Source organism: Stegastes partitus, unplaced genomic scaffold (assembly GCF_000690725.1).
Source record: "Stegastes partitus isolate 25-593 unplaced genomic scaffold, Stegastes_partitus-1.0.2 Scaffold1217, whole genome shotgun sequence".
Lineage (NCBI taxonomy): Eukaryota > Metazoa > Chordata > Actinopteri > Pomacentridae > Stegastes > Stegastes partitus.
In genome coordinates this window covers 2,739-27,902 of record NW_007578948.1, presented here as the reverse complement: position 1 = coordinate 27,902, position 25,164 = coordinate 2,739, and the positions used below count along the sequence as shown (strand labels likewise).

At 39.9% G+C, this 25,164-nt stretch overlaps 3 protein-coding genes across 3 annotated transcripts; 1 reads left to right on the top strand and 2 right to left on the bottom strand.

Annotated features, from left to right (window-relative positions):
- Positions 1-72: 72 nt before the first annotated feature.
- On the top strand, positions 73-9,736 carry LOC103368893 (focal adhesion kinase 1-like). Its single transcript, XM_008297423.1, has 9 exons — positions 73-96; positions 260-322; positions 2,669-2,708; positions 4,053-4,156; positions 4,364-4,372; positions 6,009-6,164; positions 6,408-6,488; positions 6,589-6,674; positions 7,784-9,736. The coding sequence occupies exons 1-9, from the start codon at positions 73-75 to the stop codon at positions 7,908-7,910; spliced, it is 690 nt and encodes a 229-aa protein (XP_008295645.1). The 3' UTR covers positions 7,911-9,736.
- LOC103368887 (prostate stem cell antigen-like) lies at positions 9,586-13,154 on the bottom strand. Its single transcript, XM_008297417.1, has 3 exons — positions 13,019-13,154; positions 10,813-10,935; positions 9,586-10,617 (listed from the first exon to the last, which is right to left on the bottom strand). The coding sequence occupies exons 1-3, from the start codon at positions 13,056-13,058 to the stop codon at positions 10,409-10,411; spliced, it is 372 nt and encodes a 123-aa protein (XP_008295639.1). The 5' UTR covers positions 13,059-13,154; the 3' UTR covers positions 9,586-10,408.
- A 2,633-nt stretch (positions 13,155-15,787) lies between these two features.
- On the bottom strand, positions 15,788-24,867 carry LOC103368886 (cleft lip and palate transmembrane protein 1-like protein). The gene is made up of 17 exons (XM_008297415.1): positions 24,667-24,867; positions 23,203-23,294; positions 21,954-22,131; positions 21,750-21,871; positions 20,185-20,263; positions 19,946-20,063; positions 19,125-19,219; positions 18,550-18,634; positions 18,359-18,459; positions 18,214-18,273; positions 18,078-18,128; positions 17,916-17,998; positions 17,095-17,129; positions 16,897-16,952; positions 16,760-16,804; positions 16,443-16,576; positions 15,788-15,854 (listed from the first exon to the last, which is right to left on the bottom strand). The coding sequence occupies exons 1-17, from the start codon at positions 24,865-24,867 to the stop codon at positions 15,788-15,790; spliced, it is 1,602 nt and encodes a 533-aa protein (XP_008295637.1).
- Between the last annotated feature and the right edge of the window lie 297 nt (positions 24,868-25,164).

Here is a 25,164-nt window from a genome sequence, read left to right as displayed (position 1 = left end):
ATTTTGATGAAATCTTACAATTTTAAGTTTAGATTTGGTTATTTTTGCCAACGGTACTGCAAGCCTTATATGATGAGTTTAAGGATCATCAGAAAAGTTGAAAATCCATCAATTTATTCTGTTTGTTCAGTTTCCGGCTCTCTAAATGGTGTAATTTTTAGGATTTTTTTTAAAGATAATGTGCCTTTTTGGGGTTCAGAAGTTTAAATACTGATGATTAACGGAGATCTAATGTTTGTAATTATTTGTGTGTGTTTAGAAACCGGACACGAGGAGTTCTAGAGGAAGTCTGGACAGAGAAGAAGGTGGACTCCAACCACCGGTGCGTTACTTTTCCTTTAGTGTTGTTTTAGCAGCAGCAGCATCTATTTTGTTATGAGGTGGTTTCATCAGAGCTAAGCTGTCCCCAACAGTACATCAAATTCACCTCTTTCCAATTCTGGCTGACAGAACCGTGCACTCCAAAGGGTTGTAGTTATATTTCTGAGCTGTTTGCGTTTTAAGCGAGAGGATGTCTGATAAAGACGAGCGCTGACGGAAGTCCATGTTCTGGTCTTTGTTTGTTTTGATTGGAGCAGAGCAGATTGATTCAGGAAGTGACCTGTTGGTCAGCGATGTGGGGTCAAAGGATTCTCACAGCATCACTGGATATTAATAGAAGACTGCTGCGAGAAAACACAGTTGTGTCTTTAGCTCAATTTTCTGCACCAGTGCTGCCCACAGTCCCCGGTGCCCTGTAGCTTACTGAGTCTGTTTGCTTGTGTTTGTACTTTTTAACAGTGAAAAGCACCAGTACAGGTGGATCGTCAGTGTTGAGTGTTAGAGCATCTACTAAAACTGTTAGTTAAATAATCCATTATGAAAATTAGTCAAATGACAAAAGCAGCAATTTTGGTTATTGAGTTTTAAACAAATGTCAGACGTTATCCAGGTTCAGCCTTCTCAAACTGAAGACCATCAGTTTTGTTTTATGTCATCGTAAGCTGAACATCTTTGAGTTTTATACTGCTGGTTTGCAAAACAACCAATTTGCAGTTTGACCCTTTGTAACCCCACGCTGTTTCTGGGCGTTTTCTGTCACATTTTTCATCACTGTGGCTCATTTTTCACTGCAACATAAACTGAATGTAACTTCCACCAACTTAGTGACAGCGTGCCCCTCTCTATGCCATTTTCAAGCTATGCTGCATTTATTTTATTGCTGAAGTGTCTTTTAGTTTTCCCTCAATCTCCCTAATTTGCTTCCATTCTTGTCTTCTATTTGCTCCGTTTACGCACAACCTGTATTTCAGCTAAAAAGCGTTTTTGTCATGTGACTGCTGGTTGCTGCTGATTCACCCACGGCTTCATGCTTGCGCAGACTTTCTAATTTTTTCTTGAATCTGGTGTTTATTTTTGGAGAATTTTAACATTAGACATGTAAGATTAAGAGGATTTTGATGAAATATCACAATTTTAAGCTAAGATTTGGTTAATTTTCCTGGTGGGACCACATGTCATACGTGATGAGTTCAAGGACTGTCACAAAGTGTAAAACTCTGGCAAGTTATTTCAGTTTTACAGTTTCTGGATCTGATAGAAGGTGTAATTTTGATGATTCGAAAAAGATAACCGTTCCAACCTAACCTAAGACTGTGTGTCAAAGTTTTAGAACATTTGTTTGTTTGTGTATAAAAGAAGACATTTATTTTTTGGCTTTTATGAACACTTAGGAGAGTAAACCACATCGTTTTTTTTTAAATTACACTGTGTGATATAAGTGCAGTAATTTGCACAGTGACTCCTGCAGGATATGCCGCTGGTTATACGCTGTTAACAGCCGGGTGGTGTTGAAATCTAACTTCATCACTTCTTCCACTAATGTTTCTCTTGCAGCCTTTCAGTGATTTCGTTTCTTCATCCCGGATCTAAATCATGTTGTTGATCAGAGCTTTCGTGTAACTTTATCCCAAACTTCTCCGGAGTTGAACTCTTGAGTTGCATGTTGATGTCTGCGTTTCCCTGATGCCAGCAGAAGTTGTTGCAGCAGTCTGAAGATATTTCCGTCTCTGTAATTCATCTCCCTGCTTGTCCTCCTCCTCCCATTGAATGGCTGTGGTTTGTGGTGGGAAAATCTCCCTCGTTTGTGCGTGCATGTGTGTGTGTGTAAATTGCTGTAGTGGAGTATTTTTGGGTGTCGGTGGTTGTCAGACCTCAACACTCCGACGGCACCGAGGCTTTAGAATCCCTCACTGCAGTTTTCTCACACAGAGAAAACAACAAAGATGCAGGAATAATACAACAAAGTAAATATGTGGGTCTGGAACCGCTCGGAGAGTCTGTGGCATCATTTTATGCTCACAAGCATCAAATCATAAAGACACGCTGCAGGATTCTCTTCCAGTTCTGAAACGGGAGCTCTAACAAAGGAAACACTATTTTGTCACACAGAATATTTTTGTGAACATCAGTAACACAAAGCTCGACCACACACCACTGAAAGCTGGGAGCTTGCAGATTGAGACTTGGTGTCGTGTGACAACAACATTAACTTGGATTCCCCACATTTTTCAGACTGCTGGTGGTTTCTTGCCTGTGAAGTTCTAATTTCCTGCAAAGCTTCTGATTACATATGTGATGTGCGTTTGCTAACCCAATGTTTTGTTTTGTTGTTTGTTTGTTTGTGCAGACAGGAAACCAGCACATATACCAGCCCGTTGGCAAACCAGGTAATAGACCGGCCCTCCATAATTACAGTGACTTAACCACTTTTGTTTAATTCTCTTTTCTAATCTCCCAAAGTATGTCGTTCACATGTCATTACACAACTCAGCCATTCACTCTCAGCGTACAGATTCTGTATCTGCAGCCTTTTTTCTTTTTTTTTTTCCAGTGTCAGTGCGTTTCTGTCAGTGTTTGCCTGCAGAGTTTACAGTCTGTTGCCACAATATGACAGATCTGATTGTGAACTCTGTTGGCCTGCTAGTGAGCAAACCAACCTCTGTTTATATGGACTCAGACAGCATGTCAGGCTCAATATGCTGAGTGCACAGAGCGTGAATAGAAAATAGAAAACCATTCAGCTTGAAATAGTTTCACAGTGGGCTGATTTTGCAGGGGAGTTTACATTTTTATATCAGGAGCTGTATTTTGTCCAAAACCAGTTCGACGTCAAGTAATCAGAAAATGTGAATTTAAGCTATTAGAACTAGAACCAATGCAAGAAGTAGAGAACACTCAAAAATGTCTTTTGTGCAATATGACACTGTTAAACTTCTTTAAATTTAAATTTATTTATTTTCCAAAAATGTACAAAGCCTGACATCAATGCTTACAAAGATTTTCTGTAGAAAGATGTTTCACCACGCTGACTGTGTCCTGTATCTTCCAGCAGCTTACTTGGTCCTCTGCTTACCATTTCTGAGCCATGCTTTATTTGTTTTATTGCTTTTATTTTCCTCTCAATCTCCCCAATTTGTTTCCACACATGTCCTCTATCTGCTCTGTTTATGCACAACTTGCAGTTCAACCCAGTTCAGCCTAGAAGTCCCAGAGTATAAGTGACTGCTGGTTGCCGCTGATTCACTCATGGAGAGCAGAATTTTTGGGGTTTTTTTTATAGAGTCTGGGAAAAACAGTTTATTTTTAGTGAATTTTTAAATGAGACGTGTAAATAACATGGTTTTGATGAAATATCACAATTTTTAGGCAGGATTTGGTTCATTTCCCTGATGGACTCACACCACACACCGGATGAATTCTGGGATCATCACAAAGTTTAAATCTGGCCTTTTTTTCAATTTTTACAGTTTCTAGATCTGATCAATGGTGTAAGTTACAGAATCTGGTGCAAACAGTTTAATTTTGGCACGTTTTTAAATGAAACATGTAAAATACGATGATTTTTGTCTCATAGATTTAAAAAATTAAGCCTCCTGAATGCTGTGGTAGTCTCCGATACAAACATAGTCTCGGGCTGCTCGGTAACCAAAACAGAATCTGTCCACACACTGTAGGTGACTATAAAACTGTGAGTAGAAGTAATTTGTTCTTTTATTTGCTGTCTCCTGCAGAGCATGCGGCGCCCCCAAAGAAACCCCCTCGACCCTCAGCCCAGAGCCAGCTGGGCGGCCTGGCCTGCCTGAATACTGGAGACAGCTACAACGACGGAGTCAAGGTACACACATGTACAGCAACAAACATACACAAAATACTAATAAATACACATGAAAAACCTGTAACAGCACATACAAGGATACAACTGTGACCTAATGTGCACATTGCATGTTTTAGAGCGTTAATATTTTTTATCTTCTTTCCTTTGGCTGCTCCGTCTCTTCCTCCCTCTTCCTCCTCCTGCACTCTGCCTTATGTTGACCTGTAGCCCTGGAGGGTAAGCAGCTCACTGAGTGTGGTTACTGTGCGTCTTCGTCTCATTCGGTCCTCCTCGTCCATCAGACCCCTGATTCCTCTGTCCAACCAATCACATTCTGTAGTATTTAGACGTTGATTTCATTCCCGCAGTCAGTTTTCTTGCATCTGTCGTCTTCTTTTTGCAAGCTTACATGCTCATCTAGTTGGGTTTCATTGTTGTAGGCGACACTTTGAACTAATTAATCACTAAATCCACGGTTTTCCAAGCCACATGGAAAATCTTTGTCGATTAACAGACAAGACCTTCTCTTCTGCTGTGAGGTTTATTAATTTTTTTCAGTAGTGTTTTTCCCACATCTTTTTATTTTTTTGAGGTAGCTTTTCAGTGCCACAATAGAAACACGACATCATGTGTACGAATTTCAGAATACTGTGATTTGTTTTGACGGTAGGTGGTGAGTAAAATGAAGATTTTATACATGCATACATGGATTCAGACAAGAGGAGGGCTTTGTGTTTAAAATGAGAAAGACTGTAAAGATGATATGAGACAGAGCAGACAAGAAGATCTGGTTTGTGTCAGTAGGTACATGTCAGTTCTCATTAGCTGTGAATTTAATACGTCCTGATCTGTGCACAGTAGAATTGTGCCAATGTGACACTGCCATCTAGTGGCCACAATAGAGGACTAACTTTAATACCATTTGTCTGTTAGGACTCTTCTTTAATCTTCTGAACCCCAAACAGTTTCTGTTTGTTTTTTTCTCCTGTCTCACTGTAATATAAAGTCCTGCAGCTCTGTGGAAACAGAACAACCATGAAGAAGGAGAGAGAACTCAGAAATGTGTTCGGGCCAGTTTGACAACAACAAAAGATTAAAATTGAAAATACCAAGTTGGACTCAACATGTAACATTTACTCAAGAAATTTACATTTCTATGATGTTTTAAAAAACAAGTGTTTTTTTTTTTTTTTTTACATTTCTCTGCACATCAGATGTGTCACCATGCTGAATGTGTCTTCCAACAACTTGCTCCTCGGTACACTGTTTTGGAGCCTTGCTGCATTTGTTTTATTGCTCCAGTTTGTTTTTGTAATCTATAATAGACTATTTTAAGGTTCCTAAAAAAAAATTCTGCATTTTTGCCTGCTGGAACTGCACATCACACATTATGAAAATTCTAATATTCTTTGTATTTTTACCATTTCTGGCTCTCAGAAATGTTTTGTGTAGTTTTGGCAGTTTTTTTGTTTTTTGTTTTTTCAAAGATAACAATCTGGCCAACAGGTTTTGGGGTTCAGAAGATTAAAATCAAAGCATGTCAAAGTAAAAAAAAATAATTAAAAATACCTGCACATATTCATTCGCTCATTCATCCACTCCCTTTCTCATTAATCTGCTCATTTTCCTTCATGACTCCAGACAGTCTTTGCTTAAGCAAGAGTTGTTTTTTTTGTTTGTTTGTTTTTTCTTTTACATCTTAATAATCCTGCAGGATTCATACAGGCCGCTCTGATCATAGATGTCTTGTCATTAGGAAGGTCATTACTGGTTTTCTGCCAGTTTCCCACCGTCAGTCGCCACACTTGTCTCCTAAATGTCAGTTCATTCGTTGAACACGTCGCTTATTGTTTCTCGTCCCGTCATTTTTCAGCTGCAGCCTCAGGAGATCAGCCCGCCTCCCACCGCCAACCTGGACCGCTCCAACGACAAGGTGTACGAGAACGTGACGGGATTGGTGAAAGCTGTGATCGAGATGTCGAGCAGGATTCAACCGGCGCCTCCAGAGGAATACGTTCCCATGGTCAAGGTGAGAGGAGCCTCACAAGACCATCTCACTACCCAGCGGCTTGTATATTCATTCCTTTTGACGTACAAACTTCTGCTGTAGTTTTATGTTCAGGTTCCCTTTGACCACTATGGCACACTGTTTTAATTTTGCTCGTCAAGGAGCTGAATTTTGATGCTGCTACTTCATAATGAATCCTTTGTGATTCATCTGTTAACCAGAATGTGGCAGCTTCAGAGACACTGGTGTGTTTTTGTGTTCCAGGATGTGGGTCTGGCATTGAGAACGCTATTGGCCACAGTGGATGAGACTCTACCTCAACTTCCTGCCAGTACACACAGAGAGGTACAAACACACAATTTACCAACAGCGTACATGTGGCATGAATTCATTTAATATTCATTCTTTCATTAGATGAATGAATGACGTGTGTTTTCTTCCACAGATCGAGATGGCACAGAAGCTGCTAAACTCTGACTTGGCAGAGCTGATTGGGAAAATGAAGTTAGCCCAACAATATGTGATGACCAGGTTGGTACACAAATCAGACGGTTACAACCTGGACAGGTGACCAGGACCAACACAAGGAGACTATACATACCAACAACATCATAATATAACAGAGGATTTGTCTTACGTGTTGCCCTCTTGTATATATTCATTTGATGTCTGCGCTATCAGACATCCTGTATATTATAATTTCATTAAAGGTTCTGTGTGCGGATTTTCAGAACCAATAGAAAACAAACATCTTATAGCAAAGCAAATGTTATCATCAGTCACACCTCCCTGCTTCTTTCTCTTTCATTTACCTTCAGTAATTTCCCAGACTGGGATAAATAAAGTGTTTTTCTATTCTATTCTGTTCTTCTAAAAGTTTATGTGCCCAGGAGTCAACCAAAACCAGTCCAGCCACAACCATGAGCACATGCTAGCATCATAAAATACATTACATAGGGGTGAATCTGAATTTTTCAAAAATTGACAAAACTGCGACTGTGTTAAAATTGTAAAAGATATTAAAACATGGATTCAGACGATTAACAGTCAAAGTCTTATGACCCGCTTTGGCTTCGACTGAAGCTTCTACTGTGAAATGTGCCAGACCTACAGAGTTGCAAAGGTGGCTGGGTTTTGGCGGTTTTCCAGCCGACTTCCCGTTCATTTCATCAGGAGATTTTAGCCTGTTTTTTTTTTTACGATTTTTGGAGCCACAAAACAGAGACTAAAACTGAGATGAAATGAAACAAGTGCGCATAATTTAGATGAATAACATGAAATAAATTCTCAGTTTTGAAACTTTTAGGGCACCTGCTACACGCGTTCTACACTTCTGTGCAGCAGCTCAGTCTGTCTGTTTATAAGAGAGGACCAACGGTTTCAAAGGGAAGGACTCACATGCATGACCATGATACTGGACCAGCTGTAAATCATAGAAGATAGATATACGTATAATCAAAATCTTATGTATTGCACCTTTAAGAAACAACAAAAAAAAACTTCAAACAATAGTTACCTGTCCAGAAAAATCTTATTTTTGATGCTACCACAAGGGGGAGCCACATTTTCACACATTGCATCTCTAACTTTGCCCTGCTAGCAAAAGTAGATAAATTCTTGATATTTGTTTTCTGTCACAGCCTGCAGCAGGACTACAAGAAGCAGATGTTGACGGCGGCTCACGCACTCGCGGTCGACGCCAAGAACCTGCTGGACGTCATCGACCAATCGCGGCTGAAGATGATGGCCCAGTCCCGCCCACATTAGCCCAACGCCCGCCCAGCTGACCAACAGCAGCATCACTGTGGTTTCTGTTGGCGGTGCAGAGCTAAAGACTCCTGGATGAGTGACGTCGGTCATGATGGAGAGAACAGTCCGCGAAGAATCATTAGAATCTGGGAATAAAATCTCCACCACTGTGACTTTGTCATACAAGAACAGAGCAAAAACACTTCCTGAATCAGGGACTTGGCAGCTTCGCTCTCTTTGGACTGGAACACAGTGAAGAAAGGAGGAAAAGCAACGAGGAAGAGAGGAATAAACTGCAGCTCTGGGCCTGAGATCAGTCTGATTCCACAGTCAGAAGCTTCATCTATCGTGGGAGGGCTTGGGTCTCGTTGACATCGAGTGGATTTACAGCTTTTAGACAGAACCATCGGACGCTGACAACATATCTGCATGAAGCTTCACAGTGAGGATGGACTTCACATCAGCCAGCAGCCACTTAATGACGTTGATCTGTTGTTTTGACCGCTGGTACTGAACTCCTTCCTCAGAACAAACCAGATGTTTTCTCCTCGGGTTCGGGTGGACGTTCAAGAAAACTCAGAGTAAACTCCAGGCTTTTCTTGGTCTCCTCCATCCAGTCCTGTGTTCCCTCCGTCTCACCAGGTTTTATTTATAGACTCAAATTGCAGAGGAGGAGACGGAGGGAGGAACAGGAAACACAGGACAGCCGAGCAGACCGAACACACAATCCTCCTCCTTCCTCCCTGTTTCACTCACTTTTACCTTCCTCTCAGTCTTCCTCAGCTCCTCTCTGAGCAGGTTTTAAAGACTCCAAATGTGAAGAATCCAACTCTGTCTGGGTACACACTCAACTACTCTTTTTTTATTGGCTGGCTCCATGTTTTTTGTGTTGTTTTGAGCAGTCTTCTTCTTCTTCTCCTTCTCCTTCTTCTTCTTCTTCTTCTTCTCCTTCTTCTTCCTCTGTGCTGAAAACAAGCAGATATTCAATCCCAGCAAAGACTGATGGAAAAAAACATGGATTCTGAGGGTTCGGTGTGAAGAGGAGGTTCTCATGTCTCAGACTGGTCACTGAGCTTTACTTCTTTCCTCTATAGTCCCAATATTGTCCAGATGTTCCTCATATAAAACTAGTGTCACACCTTTAACTGTCTGACCACCCACCAGTGACGCATACAGTCCTCCCACCTGGAACCTTCGTGCTCCGAGTCCCAGTTTCTGTCAGGTGTAACACTTTAAAATGTCCCTCCTTATAACAGTCCCCAGGGAAACAAACACACATGAAATGTGGAGCCACATGACTGGAACTTGTCTTGCAGACACAAAACACTGAACTGAGAATACAGCAGATCACATGTGTTAATATCGAGCCCACATGGAGTGTAATGACTTACTGCTATATGAATTATACTGGTGACTGTACTGGTGTAGCATGATATACTGGTACAGAGAAGAGCATATTTGCACAGCACCAAAAAAACAAACAAACAAAAAAAAACCCCACATCCTAACTTTTTTAATCCTATTTTACCCAGATGTGATTCCCATGTTTAGCCAGCAAAGAAACTATCAAATATCTGGGTGTTATAGGGATTAAAACCTTAAAAAAAAATCAATAAAAAATACAAAAAAAAAATACAAAAAACAAACAAAACAATCTATTTTATCTCCTTGTTGTTGCGTAAATCTGCTCATGTTGGTATATTGTAAGCTATACTGGTGTGTATCACTGGTGAATTGTACAGAACTCGTACTAGTAAACACTGGTTTTTATTTTGTCTGGGCTAAATCAGCCACCTTGTCAAATAGGAGGAAAAAAACAATGAAATAAAATAATGACGAAATCAGTCTTTGCATTCAATTCCATTTTATACCTGCAGCATTGGTAGTTACACAGTTTTCATTTCATTTTATTCTCCATTCTAGTGACTCTTTCTGTTTTAAAGAGCCCCGTATTATACATAATGAGTTTTATTTACAGGTTCATAATTGTATTTTTAGGGTCTAACAAAATATGTTTTTATGTTTTCATGTTCAAAAAAACACATTATTCTTCTCATACTTGACATTGCAGCTGCTCATCTCCTCAGCCTCTCTCTGAAACACCAAACCAGGCGAATATTTTATAAATGTGACACTTGATGATGTAGATAAGGAACAGAGGAAAAGCCTGGACTTCAAATGTGTTTTTCCTGGAATTTAAAAAAGAAAAAATCCTTTACCGTGGACTTTGGGCTTCATAAGTTAATAGACCGTTAACATGGACACGACAAACTATAAGACGTTAAAGAAAACAGGAGCACAACTCACAGCACGGTACATATAAATAGAAGTGCTAGAAGGCTTAATGCAGCTTCTATAAGTTACAGCAAGAAGAATAAATATTATAAATCCTGGAATATATAATTGTACATGTACTTCATGTGTGTTTACAGCATGTCTCTAATATACACTATTTACATGATGCGTTATAGAACAGATTATTACAGGCTGGTTGTGGATCAGTTGTGCGTCTGGCCTCAGTGTGTCAGCAGCAGCAAAACACACACAGTCAGCAGCAGTGTTGTGTGTTTGTGAATCGAGTCGACTCCGCTGAAGTTACACAAGTTGTGGCTGTTGCAGCAGTTGACAGAGTTTCCGTCTCCGTTGGAGTCGACTGACGCGAAGGACGCGGCTCCGTTGCAGGTCGCCCTGCTGGCACAATGCTTCACGATGGCCTTCAGCGCGCCTGCAGCACACACAGCAACACACTGCACTTATTTTCTCCCGTTGCAGAGGCTGGCCTGAGCTTAGACTTTTTAATAATCAAACTAAACCCATAATTATAATAATGCTATAAAGGAAGGAGTTTTTTATACAAGTGCTGGATCCTGAAAATCTGGATTTCCGTTGTGTTTCTTGACGACGGGTTAGTTGTTGTTACCTAACGTGTCGACGATAGTCATGCACGTGTCGAGTGGCAGCTGACACTCCTGACTGCTCTGGTTGCATTCTTCATTGGTGGCAGAAGCGCTGCACACATAGCAGTCCAGGGACAGCACTGCACCTGAGAGCAACAAGGCAACAAATTCAGACAAATTCTATACTGTGACAGCTGCTGTGTGATTTTTCAAACACTACAGGAGCAGATTTAGAGGTTTAAGCTCAGACAAACATTTCTTATATAGCGCTTTTCTACCTTAGCGGCACTCAAAGCGCTTTACAATGTTTCTCATTCACCCATTCACACACACATTCACACACCAATGGCGACAGAGCTGCCATGCAAGGTGCTGCCTGCCATTGGGAGCAACTTCAGGTTCAGTGTCTTGCCCAAGGACACTTCCACCAACCTTACGATCAGAGGACGATCACTCTACCACCTGAGCTGCAGCCGCCTAAACGTTTATCGTGTCAGTATTTTACTTTTCTGTATGCAAAGTTGATCATTACATTCCTTCATCCAACAGAATGAACCAAGACTACGCTGATCTGTTCTAAGACATTTCTGAGACATTTCAGATACTTTATGTGGAGAATTTACTGAAACTGAAACTAATCTTTCACTCAGTTAAACGTTCTTGAGAAATGATACTGAGAGAAATGAAAGAAATCTTTTACATCAGTAGAATCAGCATGACTGGAATGAGGCCTGATAATCTCGTCTGTCTTGATTCACATCTAACAATGTGAGGCTCCTGAAAGTCTGCATTAAAATCCGCAAAGCCTAAAATTAAAATGCACATTTTACATCTAACAGACGAAGGGTTTATTAGATCTGCTCAGTCTGACTCGATTCTTATGCAGAGGGAGAAAATTAAAGACCTGGAGACCTTTATGACGAACCATAAACTCAGAGAGAAAAAAAAATCTCCATAAATAGAAAGACAGCGAATCCCAAAGACAGAACTGTCAGAACTCGTCCGTCTTGCTGATTTAATTATAAAGTGGAGTGAAAAGGAGGCAACACACTGATCCTCCCAGTTTATTGTTCTGCTCCATCCACAGTCAACACATCTCAGATATCTAAAAACTCTGCAGCTGATCATTTGTGAGTCAAGTGATTCAAAATAAAACAACATTAAAGCTACATATTAAAAAAGTTCAGGCCCCACAGTAGGGACTCCTTCCATTACTGAGATTCCAGTGTTTTACTTTCATTTTATTTTTTTCATATGTCCATCTTATTTTAAATGACATAGTCAGTCCTCCTCAGCATGGAGGATACCAGAGTTGCACAAATTTCCAGAAAGACTTTCTGCAATTCTTTGGAGACATTTTTTTAAAACTGTTTTTGTGCTGAAGGGGTTGTGTTGCTCTGCCTTTTTCTTTAAAATACCCCAAAGCTGTTCTGTTGGAGTCAAGTCGGAGAACTTATTTTTCCAGATCGTAGTTTTCATTATTATTTTTTATATAGAGTCTCTTGTCATTTTTTGTCTTATGGATACATTTCAAGTTGTTGTTGTTGTTGTTGTTGTTGTTGTTGTTTTCTTCCTTTTTTGCTTGTTTTGCCTTTTTTTTTTTTTTTTTGGACAAATCTCAAGTAATTTCGGATGCTTTTATTTTCTTTTGGACGTATTTTTAGTCACTTTGGTCAAACATGAAGTCAGTTTGTACCAAGTGTTTGTTGTAGGAGTGTGGACGGGGTTTTGCTTTATTTATTTATTTATTTTTTTGGTCTATTTGGACAGTTTTTCTGTAATTTTGTACAAATTTTGAGTTGTTTCAGACATATACATTCTTGTTTCCACTTTCTTCTTGTGCAGAACCGCTTGTGTGATGTTGTTCTTTGGATGGTTCTCAGCTAGAATATTCCTCTTCTTCAATCTTCTGCAGGCTGGAAGCCATCTTGTCTGCCAGTATTTTGTTTTTTCCACAGATATTCATAGTGCATCTATAAATGTTGTCTCCCTAACACCTTTTGCACTCATGCAGCTCCACATCATCACACTTCCACCTCCGTGCTTCCACACAATGCATTCACTGTGGTCGTCCTGGTCTGGTTCAAGCCAAACATGCTGGACTCCATCTGAGCCCAACAAATTTATCTTTGTCTCATCTGACCACATTCATCAGACTTCTTTTTTTATTATCAAAACACAATACCTAATTTATTTAAACCCACATTGACATTGGTGAGATTCACTTACCTGGAGAGAAGAAGAGGAGGAAGAGGAAGACGAGCAGCATCTTCTTACAGGTGTAGAAGTCTGTCTGCGGTCCAACCTGTTGTTCTCTGTTCTGTGGTTCTGTTGTTTGTTTTACAGAAGCTCCTGAAGCTGATCCACCCATCGAGAACATTCCTGCATCTTGCCTTGGTTTCACAGATACTTACCTTTTGTTTATCTGCTGTCAATCACAGACACAGTGAGGCTCATTTAGACACAACATCAGCTGCCTGAAACACATTATGTCATGATTTCAGTATGCAGAGCTCCACCTGTGCAGCAGGACGGCTTTCTCTTCTTTTGTCAAGAGGAAACTCACTCATTCGTTCATTCATTCAAGCTTTATTGAAACTTGAAATACATCCAGGTTTAGAGGCCCCATTTACATTAGAGTAGAAATACAATGAACTTTAATGACAAAAAGACAACTGGGATTAAATTAAGATGAATTAAAAACCTGAAGGTTAAGAGTGAAGCTTCAGATTATTCTGCAGGTTGCAGGCGAGTAAAAATGGATTTTCTACAGTCAGTGAAAACAGCTGCAGCAAAATCCAGTCATCTGAGCATTTATGTTTATTGTTATTTATTGTTATTATCATCACTATCATTATTTGTTTTTAGTTATTTACTAGCCAATTTATTTATTGATTACAGTTCTAACGCCATCCATCCATCCATCCATCCATCCATCATCTATACACCTCTTAATCCTCACTGGGGTCGTGGGGGGCTGGAGCCTATCCCAGCTGACTCAGGGTGAAGGCAGGGGACACCCTGGACAGGTCTCCAATCTATCACAGGGCTACACTTAGAGACAGACAACCAAGCACACTCACATTCACACCTACGGACAATTTAGAATCACCAATGAACCTCAACATGTTTTTGGACCTTGTGGGAAGAAGCTGGAGAACCCGGAGAGAACCCACGCTGCACGGGGAGAACATGGAGATTCCACGCAGAAGGATCCTGGGTGTCCTCACCGGGACGCGAACCGGCGACCTTCTAGCTGTGAGGCAACGGTGCTAACCACTGAGTCACCTTGCAGCCCAAGCACACACATGTTCAACTTTATTCCTGGAACATTAAAGGGACACAGTGAACATATTTATTCATTCTTTGTATATGAAGACAATCAATGCCAGTTGCTTGTTTTGCATTTATTAAACCAGTCAATCAGTCTCCATTGATATAAACTCACATTGTCATCATTCCATACAAAGGTTGAGACAAAACATCAATACAGCCACATAACGTATAGCTTCATAGTTTTATTAAAACATGCAGGCACTTTAAACAGTTGGACTTTCAGAGTCACTGCTTCAGGACTGTTCATCATTTCTCTTCTCGGATAAATGAAGGTAAAGTGGATGAAACTTGTAGTGAAGCAGGAGGGCAGACAGTTGAGCTGCACGTCATCAGGATCAGGATCTGAAACTCTGCTACAAGGATCATCTGCATTTTACCAGACTGGCCCAGTTACACCAGTTCAAACCTCTGTCTGCCTTCTCTCCAGTTATCCTGCAGCCTTAAAGCAAACTCTCTGTTTCACAGTTCCTCCTGTACTTTGGTCCACTAACCTGGTCGTGACACAGTGAAAAAAACGCATTGAATAAATACATCATTCCTGCTTTTTGCACTTTCATTTTTTCTTCATTTACACAGATATTGTGACGCTACGTACATGATTGTCTTCCAAAATCTCTGTATCATGATCATATTGTGTGACTGCCAGCCCTATTCCATACGATTACAACAAAATAAAAAATAAGCAGGCATACCACCAGAACAATGAAATGGATTTTTTTTTTCAACTTTGTAAATTATTCTCAGTTCAAAGAGAACAGCGTAGTTCAGTAAAAAGGTCAGTTGAGTCAAACTGTTCTGTATGTTTCATCTTTTAAGAGTAAAACTGCGTCGCAACACAAACACACAGTTTTTATGCTGACATTGCAAAGTTTTAAAACAGTTCTGAAAGTGACAATAACTGAAATGACGGAAGAATTTATCTACTGACATTTAAAGAACATGAGTCATTTATTTATTTTCTGAACCTTCAAAATCAGAAAAAAAGTGCTTCACATTGCAGGTCTGATTCTCTCTCTGCAGGTCTTTGTGGGGTTTGTGCGACGCTGCAGAACCTTCTGTCCAAACATTATTTTACATTTCAGTATAAAACAAGTTGTGCTGCATTTGGGAAAATTGGGTAATACAAGAAATCCAGCATGACAATGAACATAATGCAGCAGTAGAAAAACAAAAGTCTATAATAGGTCGTATCGTTTAGCTTCATAGAAATGCAGTTTATTGAAGTTGCTTTATATACATTTAAACTGTACAAACAGAAAAAAAAAACAAGTAAACTTTAAAGGGAGACTCTTAAGCATTCAAGATCATATAAAAAACCGACAACTAAAAGAGTTGAATTCTAAATTCTAATCTAAAGCTGATTACTGATTAATGCTGATCAAGCTACTGTGAGTTATGGATCCTTTACACGTGTGTTCATAAAGAGCAGAATCCAGAGAATGAACTGACATCAGAAGTGTTGAAGCTGCAGATAGAAGTGTTGAAATGAAGCTGGGCGCGTCGTGTACAGCAGAGATGTTCTGCAGGCGAGGAGTCGACTCACTGCAGCAGAAAAAAGCTTCATCAGTCTGGATCGGTCAGAAGCTGCAGCAGCTCACAGACGTCCTGCCGCTCTGACTCACGTCCTCCGGGCTTCTGACCTTCTGCATGTTCATGTTCTCCTCACTGAGTCTTCACCTTCTTGCTGTGAGGAACAGATTCTCTTCTTCTGGGTTTGAAGGGGAAACGTCTAGAGAAGATATGGAATAAAGCAGGAGGATTCTGTCGGACCAACTTTGACCACAAATTCATTGAAGTGATGCAACGATCCAAACGGAAAAGAAGAGTTTGTTGTGCTGTTCCCAAAACCCTTGGTGTTGCATGTAGACATATTCTTGTGCAGGATTTTTAAACTAACTTGTGATAAATTCAGCTTGAAGCAGGTGTGATGTGTGTTTTATATTTATAGAACTTGATTTGTTTCAGAGCTGATTAATTTGGAGGAAAACAAATTGTGACACATATTAAGATTTGATTTGAGATCTAATTTTCTTCCTTTAAAGTTCAGTTCAATATTTATAGATTTGAAACACGTGATGGAGAATTAACACGAGACAGCATCAGATGTGAATTAGCTCGTGTGTTGCATAAAGTCCATCCTGAACTTCAGATTTTGCAATTTTGCCCATTAATTAGTTTCAAATTTAAATTCAAAGTCACTCAGAGTTTTATCTGATCTCTGGGCTGCTGGAGGTTCACGAAGCAGAGTAGAAGCTTTAAACTGAACCCTGGAGCAGCTTTACGTTGTGTGTTTCTGGTGCATTCAGGGGTTTCGTACCTTCGCTGGTAGAGGTAGAGCAGGAACAGCAGCTCGTCTCTGAAGCAGGAGAGCTGATGGGAGGAGGAGAAAGCTCCAGAGGAGGAGAAGAAGGAGGCGAAGGAGCACAGATCTGAAATCAGCGTGTTCACTCCCTGTGGAGAGAAAATCGCTGATGGATTAGTCTGAAAAGTCTAATCCTGGCTGAGGTGGTTGTTCTGAGCTGCAGGACTTTATATTGCAGTGAAAGCTGAGCCACAGTGAGGACGAATGAGACAGGAGCAGAAACCAACAAGCTGTTTGGGGTGCAGAAGGTTGAGGTTTTCAGAAACACTCACCCTGTACATCAACACTGTCCCCTGCAGGTGACTCACAGACTTCAGCTGAAACAGACAAGAGTTTACATTTGAATTTACACACTTTATTAATAAGCTGATCATCTGTTAAATAACGAATGTCTACATTCTGAACAGACCTTGTGGTTGATGAAGAGCTGAGGGACCATCGACAGGAAGCCAAAAGCATAAACTCCTGAGAGGATTAGAGGACAGCAAAGAGTCAGAACAGAAAAATAACAGTTAATATAACAGCAAAGGTTCGTTTTATGGAAAAATGACAAGAATTCAAACTGCTCCACAGATGAGCTTGTTTTCACTGATGTAACAACACTCACCAGTCACCAGGCTGTTGATCAACCAGGAGTAATAACTGTGGATATAATACAGTTCAATTAGTGTTAGGGCTACGTTTAATTTCTTACAGTCAGTGTGGGAGAACAAAGACACCACCAGGAAAGAATCTGTGCTGAAGGATTAAAGGTAGGGAGAATAAATGTCATGTTTATTAGCATTATACCAAGACAGTGGAGAGTTATTACAACTTTTACTGAAAATATTCACAATAATTACTTCAATTTTTCAGGTTTTTCTCTGTGTTACTTTAGGGTCATTGCCTTTGTTACCCTGAAAATGTGTTAGACACGTCTGAAATGGTGGATGGTGGTGAAATATCTGCTGTTGTTCTACAAGAAAAACACAGATTCACAACATATTCTTGGATGAACTGTAGTGTAGAAATACTTAATATGGCTTTGGTCATTTTCTTTTTCTGTCAGTGGAAATGAAACACAACAAGACACTGAAAATATGAATGAACATTTATGTCAATAATTCACCAGTTAGACCAAATGTTACAGTGAAAGAAACGTCATTGTTTTATGCACTGGTCAATTTTGAGATCAAAGTTATCCAATTTTTCGATTTCTGTTCTGGAAATTGATGTAAATGTGTGTATTTGTAATGATGTAATATTAAAGATAATAATAATTTAAAGTGAATTTTGAACAGCTGATGTATTTCGTTCAAAATGATCCACTGAAAATAATTCAGTTGGATATGTTATAGGTCTTGCGTTGCACAAAAAAAAACCTCTCAGTTTTTAATAATTCATGCATGAAAGGGTTAAATTATGAGTGAAATCTGTTGATCATCTCACCTCTTTTGGCGTAAGTAGGCCAGAGAGAAAACAGCTCCACTGATGCACAGAGGATAGACCAGGTAGGACAGGTATCTGCAGGCCTGCAGGCAAAACCACAGAAAAACAATCAAAACAAAACAAAGTCTGAAGCACAAAATAAAACCAGAATCCTGCTGATACCTGAGCATCAAACTCCACCGTCCTCCTCTCCTCCTCATCCAGTTTGTTCACCTGCACAAGAACATCAACAACAGCAGGATTTAAACCACATGTTTCTGTACAAACTGCTTCCATCACGTCACCAGTAAATACTCACATGCAGCTTGTTGCTTTTACACAGCAGCTGGATCTTAAACACTTTGAACAGCTTCCACACCTGACAGGAGAAACCCAAGTTGGTTAAAGCTGAAACTTCTCATCTTTACTCGAACCGTGTTGTGTTTTTGTTCCAGTTAAGTTACCTCCACAGAGGCTCCCAGTCCGACCGGCAGCAGAACCAGCAGACTGGTTTCCTCCAGCAGGTGGAGGAAGATCAGCAGAGTGCTGAGGCTTCGCCACAGAACTACAAACACAGATGATGAACATGTGTCATTAAATAAACGCTGCAAACATCAGCCTCATAAATACACTGAAAGAGATGCTTTTTTATTACCTGACTTCCTCGACATTCCCGCCATGCTCTTCTTTTTCCTCCACGAGCTGATGTCGTTTTTTAAAGCCAGAAATTCACAGATGAGCTAAAAACAACATGAAAATGTAGATAATACATGTTTTTAGACACAAAGCTTGATTTGTAATATAGTCAAGCCTCAAATTATTCATACTTAATGCTGAATTTAGATTTATAATCAATATTTCATTGACCAATAGACTTCCTCTGACTGAAAATTAGTGACACAATGCAGTAATACATACATATGTTTTTGTTTTGTTTTGTTTTTTTAAATAAATCCAATGCAAAGGCTTTATTTACCGTATAAACAGTTCAATTGTATTACGACCATCTCTAACACCAAGTCTGACATCTTTAATCACTTGTTTGTGTCATTTCCAGTCTGTTGCTCAAATAAAAGTTCACTATAAATCAGACTTTAGCTTGAGTATGAATCATTTTAGGCTTGACTGCATATCTGCACCTAATGCCAGAAGTGGGATCCAGAAAATAATCTGACAGCAGTTTGTGTTAATGTGCAGTTTGGTTAAATCTGGGCTGTTTCATGGTCTCACCTGCAGAGCTGTGACGAGTGCAGTCAGCACCAACAGGTAAAGGTTGGATCCAAGCAGAGTTTCTTTAATCTCATCGATGTTCTCCTCCGTGAAGCCTGGAAACACAAAGAATGATATATGTTTAGCTTTTTAAGGCCTAAAAACCAATAAGACACAGTTAGAATGACCCCTCAGTTACACATCTTCAATAATCAAACTTTTTAAAATCATCATCAAGATAAACAGAAAAACACAGTGTTTACATATCAGTCAGAGGCTGACTCACTGATTTAGGATTTTATTCCTAAAACAGGGTGAAAACTGTTTATTTTTTGTGCGATAATAAAAATATCCACAATTGTTTTCCAAAAAAGCCCCATAAAATATGTCAGAAAATGAAACAAAAAATGTTGACGTCATCCAAAGTTCAGATTTTTGTTTTTGGAAAATGATGCAAATTTTTGCATTTGTAATGAGATAGTACTTCATTTGCATATTTAAACAGAACATTTCTGGAAACTGCCCTGTGATAGACTGGTGGCCTGTCCAGGGTGTCTCCTGCCTTCGCCCTAAGTCAGCTGGGATAGACTCCAGCCCACCCGCGACCCTAGTGAGGATTAAGCGGTGTATGGATAGATATCGATTTCTAGAAACTTGCAATACAAAAAATGTGTCCTAACGTAATCAGCTGGAGTTTCAGGATTATGTTATTTTTTATCCTATTCACCTGGAGGAAATAAAGTAAGTTTTAAAATGATGACGTCCGATGCTAACCCTCGCTCAGAATAATCTAATTTTTTAAAAAAATAAAAAATAAAAAATTCTAGATGATCTTCACTCACCAAACTGTCTGAGGGAATAAACCATGTCCTGCAGGTGGACCCAGAACCTGAATCCTCTCAGAGAGATTCCTTCATAGGACACAGTGAGAGGCAGCTGAGCAGAGCTGCTGCTGATCTCCTGACCATGAATTTAACACACAAACATGTTAATTTAAGTGAAAAATCCAGTCAATCTGTGTGTGTGTGTGTGTGTGTGTGTGTGTGTGTGTGTGTGTGTGTGTGTGTGTGTAGCTTCCTACCACCAGGTCCTTGACTCTGCAGCTGAGCTCATTGACCAGCAGCAGAGGAAGGTAGATCATCTGTCGGCCGTCCTGAGAGCTGCAACCAGACGCACAAGTTTAATACAAACACACTTCAGCAACATCTACATGAAAACTGCCCCTTCTGGCTGTTGTAGGGCTGCAAGGTGGCGCAGCAGGTTAGCACTGTTGCCTTGCAGCAAGAAGGTTGCCGGTTTGTGTCCCGGTGAGGACACCGGGATCTTTCTGCATCTTCTGCTCCACCGTTTTTGACGTGTCTCACAAATTTTCAGGGTAACAAAGGCAATGATCCTAAAGTAACACAGAGAAAAGCCTGAAAAATTAAAGTAACTATTGTGAATATTTTGGTTTCAGGCGCAGTGGTTAGCACCGTTGCCTCACAGCGAGAAGGTCGCCAGTTCGCCTCCCAGTGGAGGCACCAGGATCTTTCTGTGTGGAGTTTGCATGTTCTCCCCGTGCAGCGTGGGTTCTCTCCGGGTTCTCTAGCTTCCTCCCACACAGTCCAAAAACATGTTGAGGTTAATTGGTGATTCTAAATTGTCCGTAGGTGTGAATGTGAGTGTGCTTGGTTGTCTGTCTCTAAGTGTAGCCCTGTGATAGACTGGTGACCTGTCCAGGGTGTCCCCTGCCTTCACCCTGAGTCAGCTGGGATAGACTCCAGCCCCCAATGACCCTAGTGAGGATTAAGCAGTGTATAGATAATGGATGGATGGAAGGATGTTGTAGCAGCACTTCGTCTTTTACAGATCTGGTGCACATGATTTAAAAAAAAAAAAAAAAAAAAGTTAAATCCGAAAATTCTTTTTTTTGTTTTGTTTTTCGTATTTGCCGTTTCTGCCTTTTGAAGTTAACTTGCTTTTCTCGGGTTTTGAGTTTCAGTCTGACTGAAAACTTTCCACTGTTAGTGAAGCTTTATGTGATTTTTACGTTCAAGGTTTTTACAGTTTTTTTATTTAAAAAATCTAATTTTCTGATTTAGATGAAAACCTTTTAAGTTGCAAACCTTATTTTGATGAGTTTAGTTTAACTAATAATTTGGGTAAATTAATCAGCTTAATATTGTATGTAATTTAAACTCAAATTTCTGTGTTGATTTAAAACTAGTTAAACATTACTGTCTCCATTTTCAACTTATAATAAAATATCAGTCTGCTTCATTTTTTCTCAAACTGCCGAGAGCATCTTTCCCTCCAGGCTGGGGGAATCCTGATATACCAGTACTGACTATAACCTTGACTTTTACAGAATGAAAGTCTGATATCATGTTATTAAAACACACATGATGGTAAATAATCAGCTCCAGTAACTATCAGGTTGACCCCTCCTCACAGAAACAACATCCAGTCGAGACAAAGTGAACAATAAATGAAGTTAAAGATGAATTTAACTGAAAACACAGTCGTTTTTTTAAAAATACATGTCATGATAATATCCTCATTGTGAGTAGTTTTAAACACGTGTGGTGAAAATCTGACATTGGAGCAGCTAAAACCTTCAGGTGCTCTGATGTAAAAGCAGCTGAAGTCAGCAGATCTTTGACTCACACTCTCATGTAGCGTCGGACATCACTGGGAAGCCCCGCCTTGTTGAAGGTGAAGTCCTCTGACATCATCGTGATTGACAGGAGGGGCCTCCAATGGGACACTGGATTCTCAGATCTGGGCCTCTGATGGAAACACAGAAATAATCTCTGCAGTAAAACCTACAGTGCCTGACTGCGCTGAAGGTGAAATGTGATGCAGTTCCACAGGTATCTGGTTCTGTCGTACCTCAGCATGTGGAGGGAGGATGTAGGTGGTGAGCTGAGCGGCGTAGTGAACCTCTCTGCTGTCCTCCAGCGGTGAAACTCCAGCTTTATGGACGTAAACTACAGCGAACAGAGTCCCGTTAGCTCGAGTCTCCTCCGGTAGAGAAATGTTCACCTGCCTGCAGACAAACAGACAGCGAGGTAGGAGGTGAATCCTTAAAACAGTTTTCATTTTTGACAGTTGGGTCAATATTTGTGCAATACTTTTGCATCCCATCTGAATGGAGGAGCTGTACTTTAAACTGTCACTGAAAGAGAAAATGCTCTTTTAAGATGCACTTTCTCATGATTTTTTGCACAAAGTTAGTTTTATAATGCTGAATACAATCTTTTACTCTGAGAATCATTTAATCTTTTAAAAAAAATCACCAAAATAGAAAATTTATTAGAGCAAGAAGTCAGAGGAATTAGCTTTCCCTCTAAATCAATTCTAATTACCACTTTCTTTATGGTTAGTAGCATAAACACACCTTTTAAAGTTGATTACAACTAAAATGACGTAGTTCCTACTCGTATTTCTATATTTTTTCATGAATGCTATTTTATTTTCATCTAATTTTTCAGACACAATATATTATTATCATGTGTGATAATATTTATTACCTCAGTATAACTGCCAGCAGTACTTTTAACTCTCTTGCCTTATTTTAGTTTACTTATTTTATTTCAGTAATGTATCAAATTGATATCTAATTGCTTTTGTACTTTTTAGTAGTCATTTTGTTTTTTTTCTGAGCACTATCTGGCCCAACATTCAGGATTCATAAAGTTTTATCGTATCTTATAATCACTGTTGTATTTACAGAGGACATTTCTTAATTCTTCTTTGTGGTTGTTCTGTTTCCATGGAGGTGCAGAACTTTATATTCCAGTAAAGAAATGAGCCCACAGGTAGGAAAAAGTAGGAGTAAATGAAAAAAAATCAAACAGACAGCCTGCTGTTTGTGGTAGAACATTCTTGTCTTTGATGCAGCAAATTCTACAAACTCAGGACCTCGTCTGTTATTTTTAATCTCCACTGTGGATCCGAATCATGAACACTGACCTAATTATCTATTATGACTAATGATCTTTTTATATAACAGCCATGCTGCTGCTTCTGATGAAACCTTTCACGATGTGGACGTTGTTTCCAAAGCGGGCAGTGAACCTGCTCTGATTGAAGTGGGCGCAGTAAACAGATGCATCACCTCTGGAAGGCAGAATGAGGGTCAAACGGGTCTACGGCGACGGCGAGCTGCAGCGGGCTGTTATCAGGGAGCAGGCAGGTGAAGACGCTCATCTGGAGGAGGAAAAACATTTAGAGCAGAGTTTTTGTTTTTTTTTTAAATGTGATGCTGCTGTAGGGAAGAGAAAAACCCTGAATATGATCCAAAAGTGTTTCATGATTAAAACGAACCACCTGCTAGCAGATCTCACTGAAGTGGACACTAATGTTATGTAGATTATTTATGTAAATAGTGAATAATACTGTGCTGGGCCCATTATTATTCACTGTTTACATAAATAATCTTGGACAGAATATTCCAAACTCAACTTTTCATTTCTACGCTGATGACACTGTCATATATTGTGCAGCACTGATTCCTGCTGAGGCCTTTCAGTATTTACAACTTGTGTTTGATAGAGTACAGGAACAATTTTGTCATCTGCAACTTGTTTTAAATGCAGACAAAACAAAATGTATGTTTTTTACTACTTCAAAAACTGTGAAATCAGCACTGTCTGGAAAAATTTTAACAAGACATGGTCAACAAATTGGGTTGGTATCCACTTTTAAATATCTAGGACTTTTAATTGACGACAACTTGTCTTTTAAGGAGCACATTCAGTATACGGTAAAAACAATAAATAGATAAATAAGTAATCATCCATATTTCTACTGTGATTACAGTGCACTATTATAACAAAGCTCATATGTGAATAGTCTGAACCACAGACTGATACATTCACAGAAGCAGACCAACAGTCTTGTTATCTCTCTGTATTGTCAGGTGTTGTTTAGCTATTACTCGATTTATCAACTTTTAAAAACCAATTTCCAATCAAATTTCCTAGAATCATCCCAAAGGTTTAGGTTCACTGCTTATCTTTGTCTTAATAAATTGACTTTTTAGGTGTGCTGTTCACCCACAGTGCCATAACGTCCACGGTGACACATTTAAAAGCCTGATTTTGTCCAACAAAAGCAACAAAGTATAAACACATTCAAATAATGTTGACAACTAAAGGTTTGCTCCGAATCAGCAAAATTTAATCCTGCAACGATGCATTTTAATAAATGGTGGGAAAAGTTGCCTTAAATTACTTTTTAGAAAGTCTGTGAACGCCATCACACGTGAGCATGTGTAATGTGTGGTTTTGTTGGACAAAATAACCAACTCTGAGCTGGAAAATGCGGCATTTCATTAGTCACTCATTCTACATTCAAAGATTTGCAAAAATAAAGAATGAAAAACATTTGCATCAGATTCTGTCCAAGACTGGAAAAAATGAGCAGAAACTACAAAAATTCAGCATTTTCCCTAAACTGCCACGGAGACTCTTTATGCGGGGCTTCATGATGAGCAGTTTACTGACAGATCGGTGATGAAAACGCAGATTTAAATACAGTTTTCATGGATCTGACAGAAGCTGTATGAAAGAGGCCTGACCTGCAGTCTGGGTCTGGCTGCCAGGTACGAGCTGATGCAGTTCTCTCCTCGGCCTCCGTCGCAGGGTTTGGTGTTGAGGAAACCGTACAGCAGCCAGCCGGTGTGCAGCGAATAAACCACGAACACGCCGAGCAGCAGCTTGGCCACGGAGCTGCGCTTCCCGCCGCCCTCCGCCTGTTTGGAGTAACACGATGGAAACATGGCGGCTACTGATGCAGGGTGTCAGCGGCAAAATAAAAGCAGAGGATGGTTTAGGATCAGAGCTGCAGATAATCCTACAAAGCGTCCAACACAATCCGCAGCATCCTGTCGGTCCTCTGCATCCAGCGGAGGGATGCTGATGCTGCTGATGCTGCTGGTCCTCCCACCGTGTTCCTCCAATCAGCTCCTCCAGCCCACACTTACAAACACACACACTTCCGGTTACCACAAAACTCCAAACACCGTTCTCACACGTTTTCAAAATGTTATTCTGCTGTAATTATAAGGTTGTCAGCT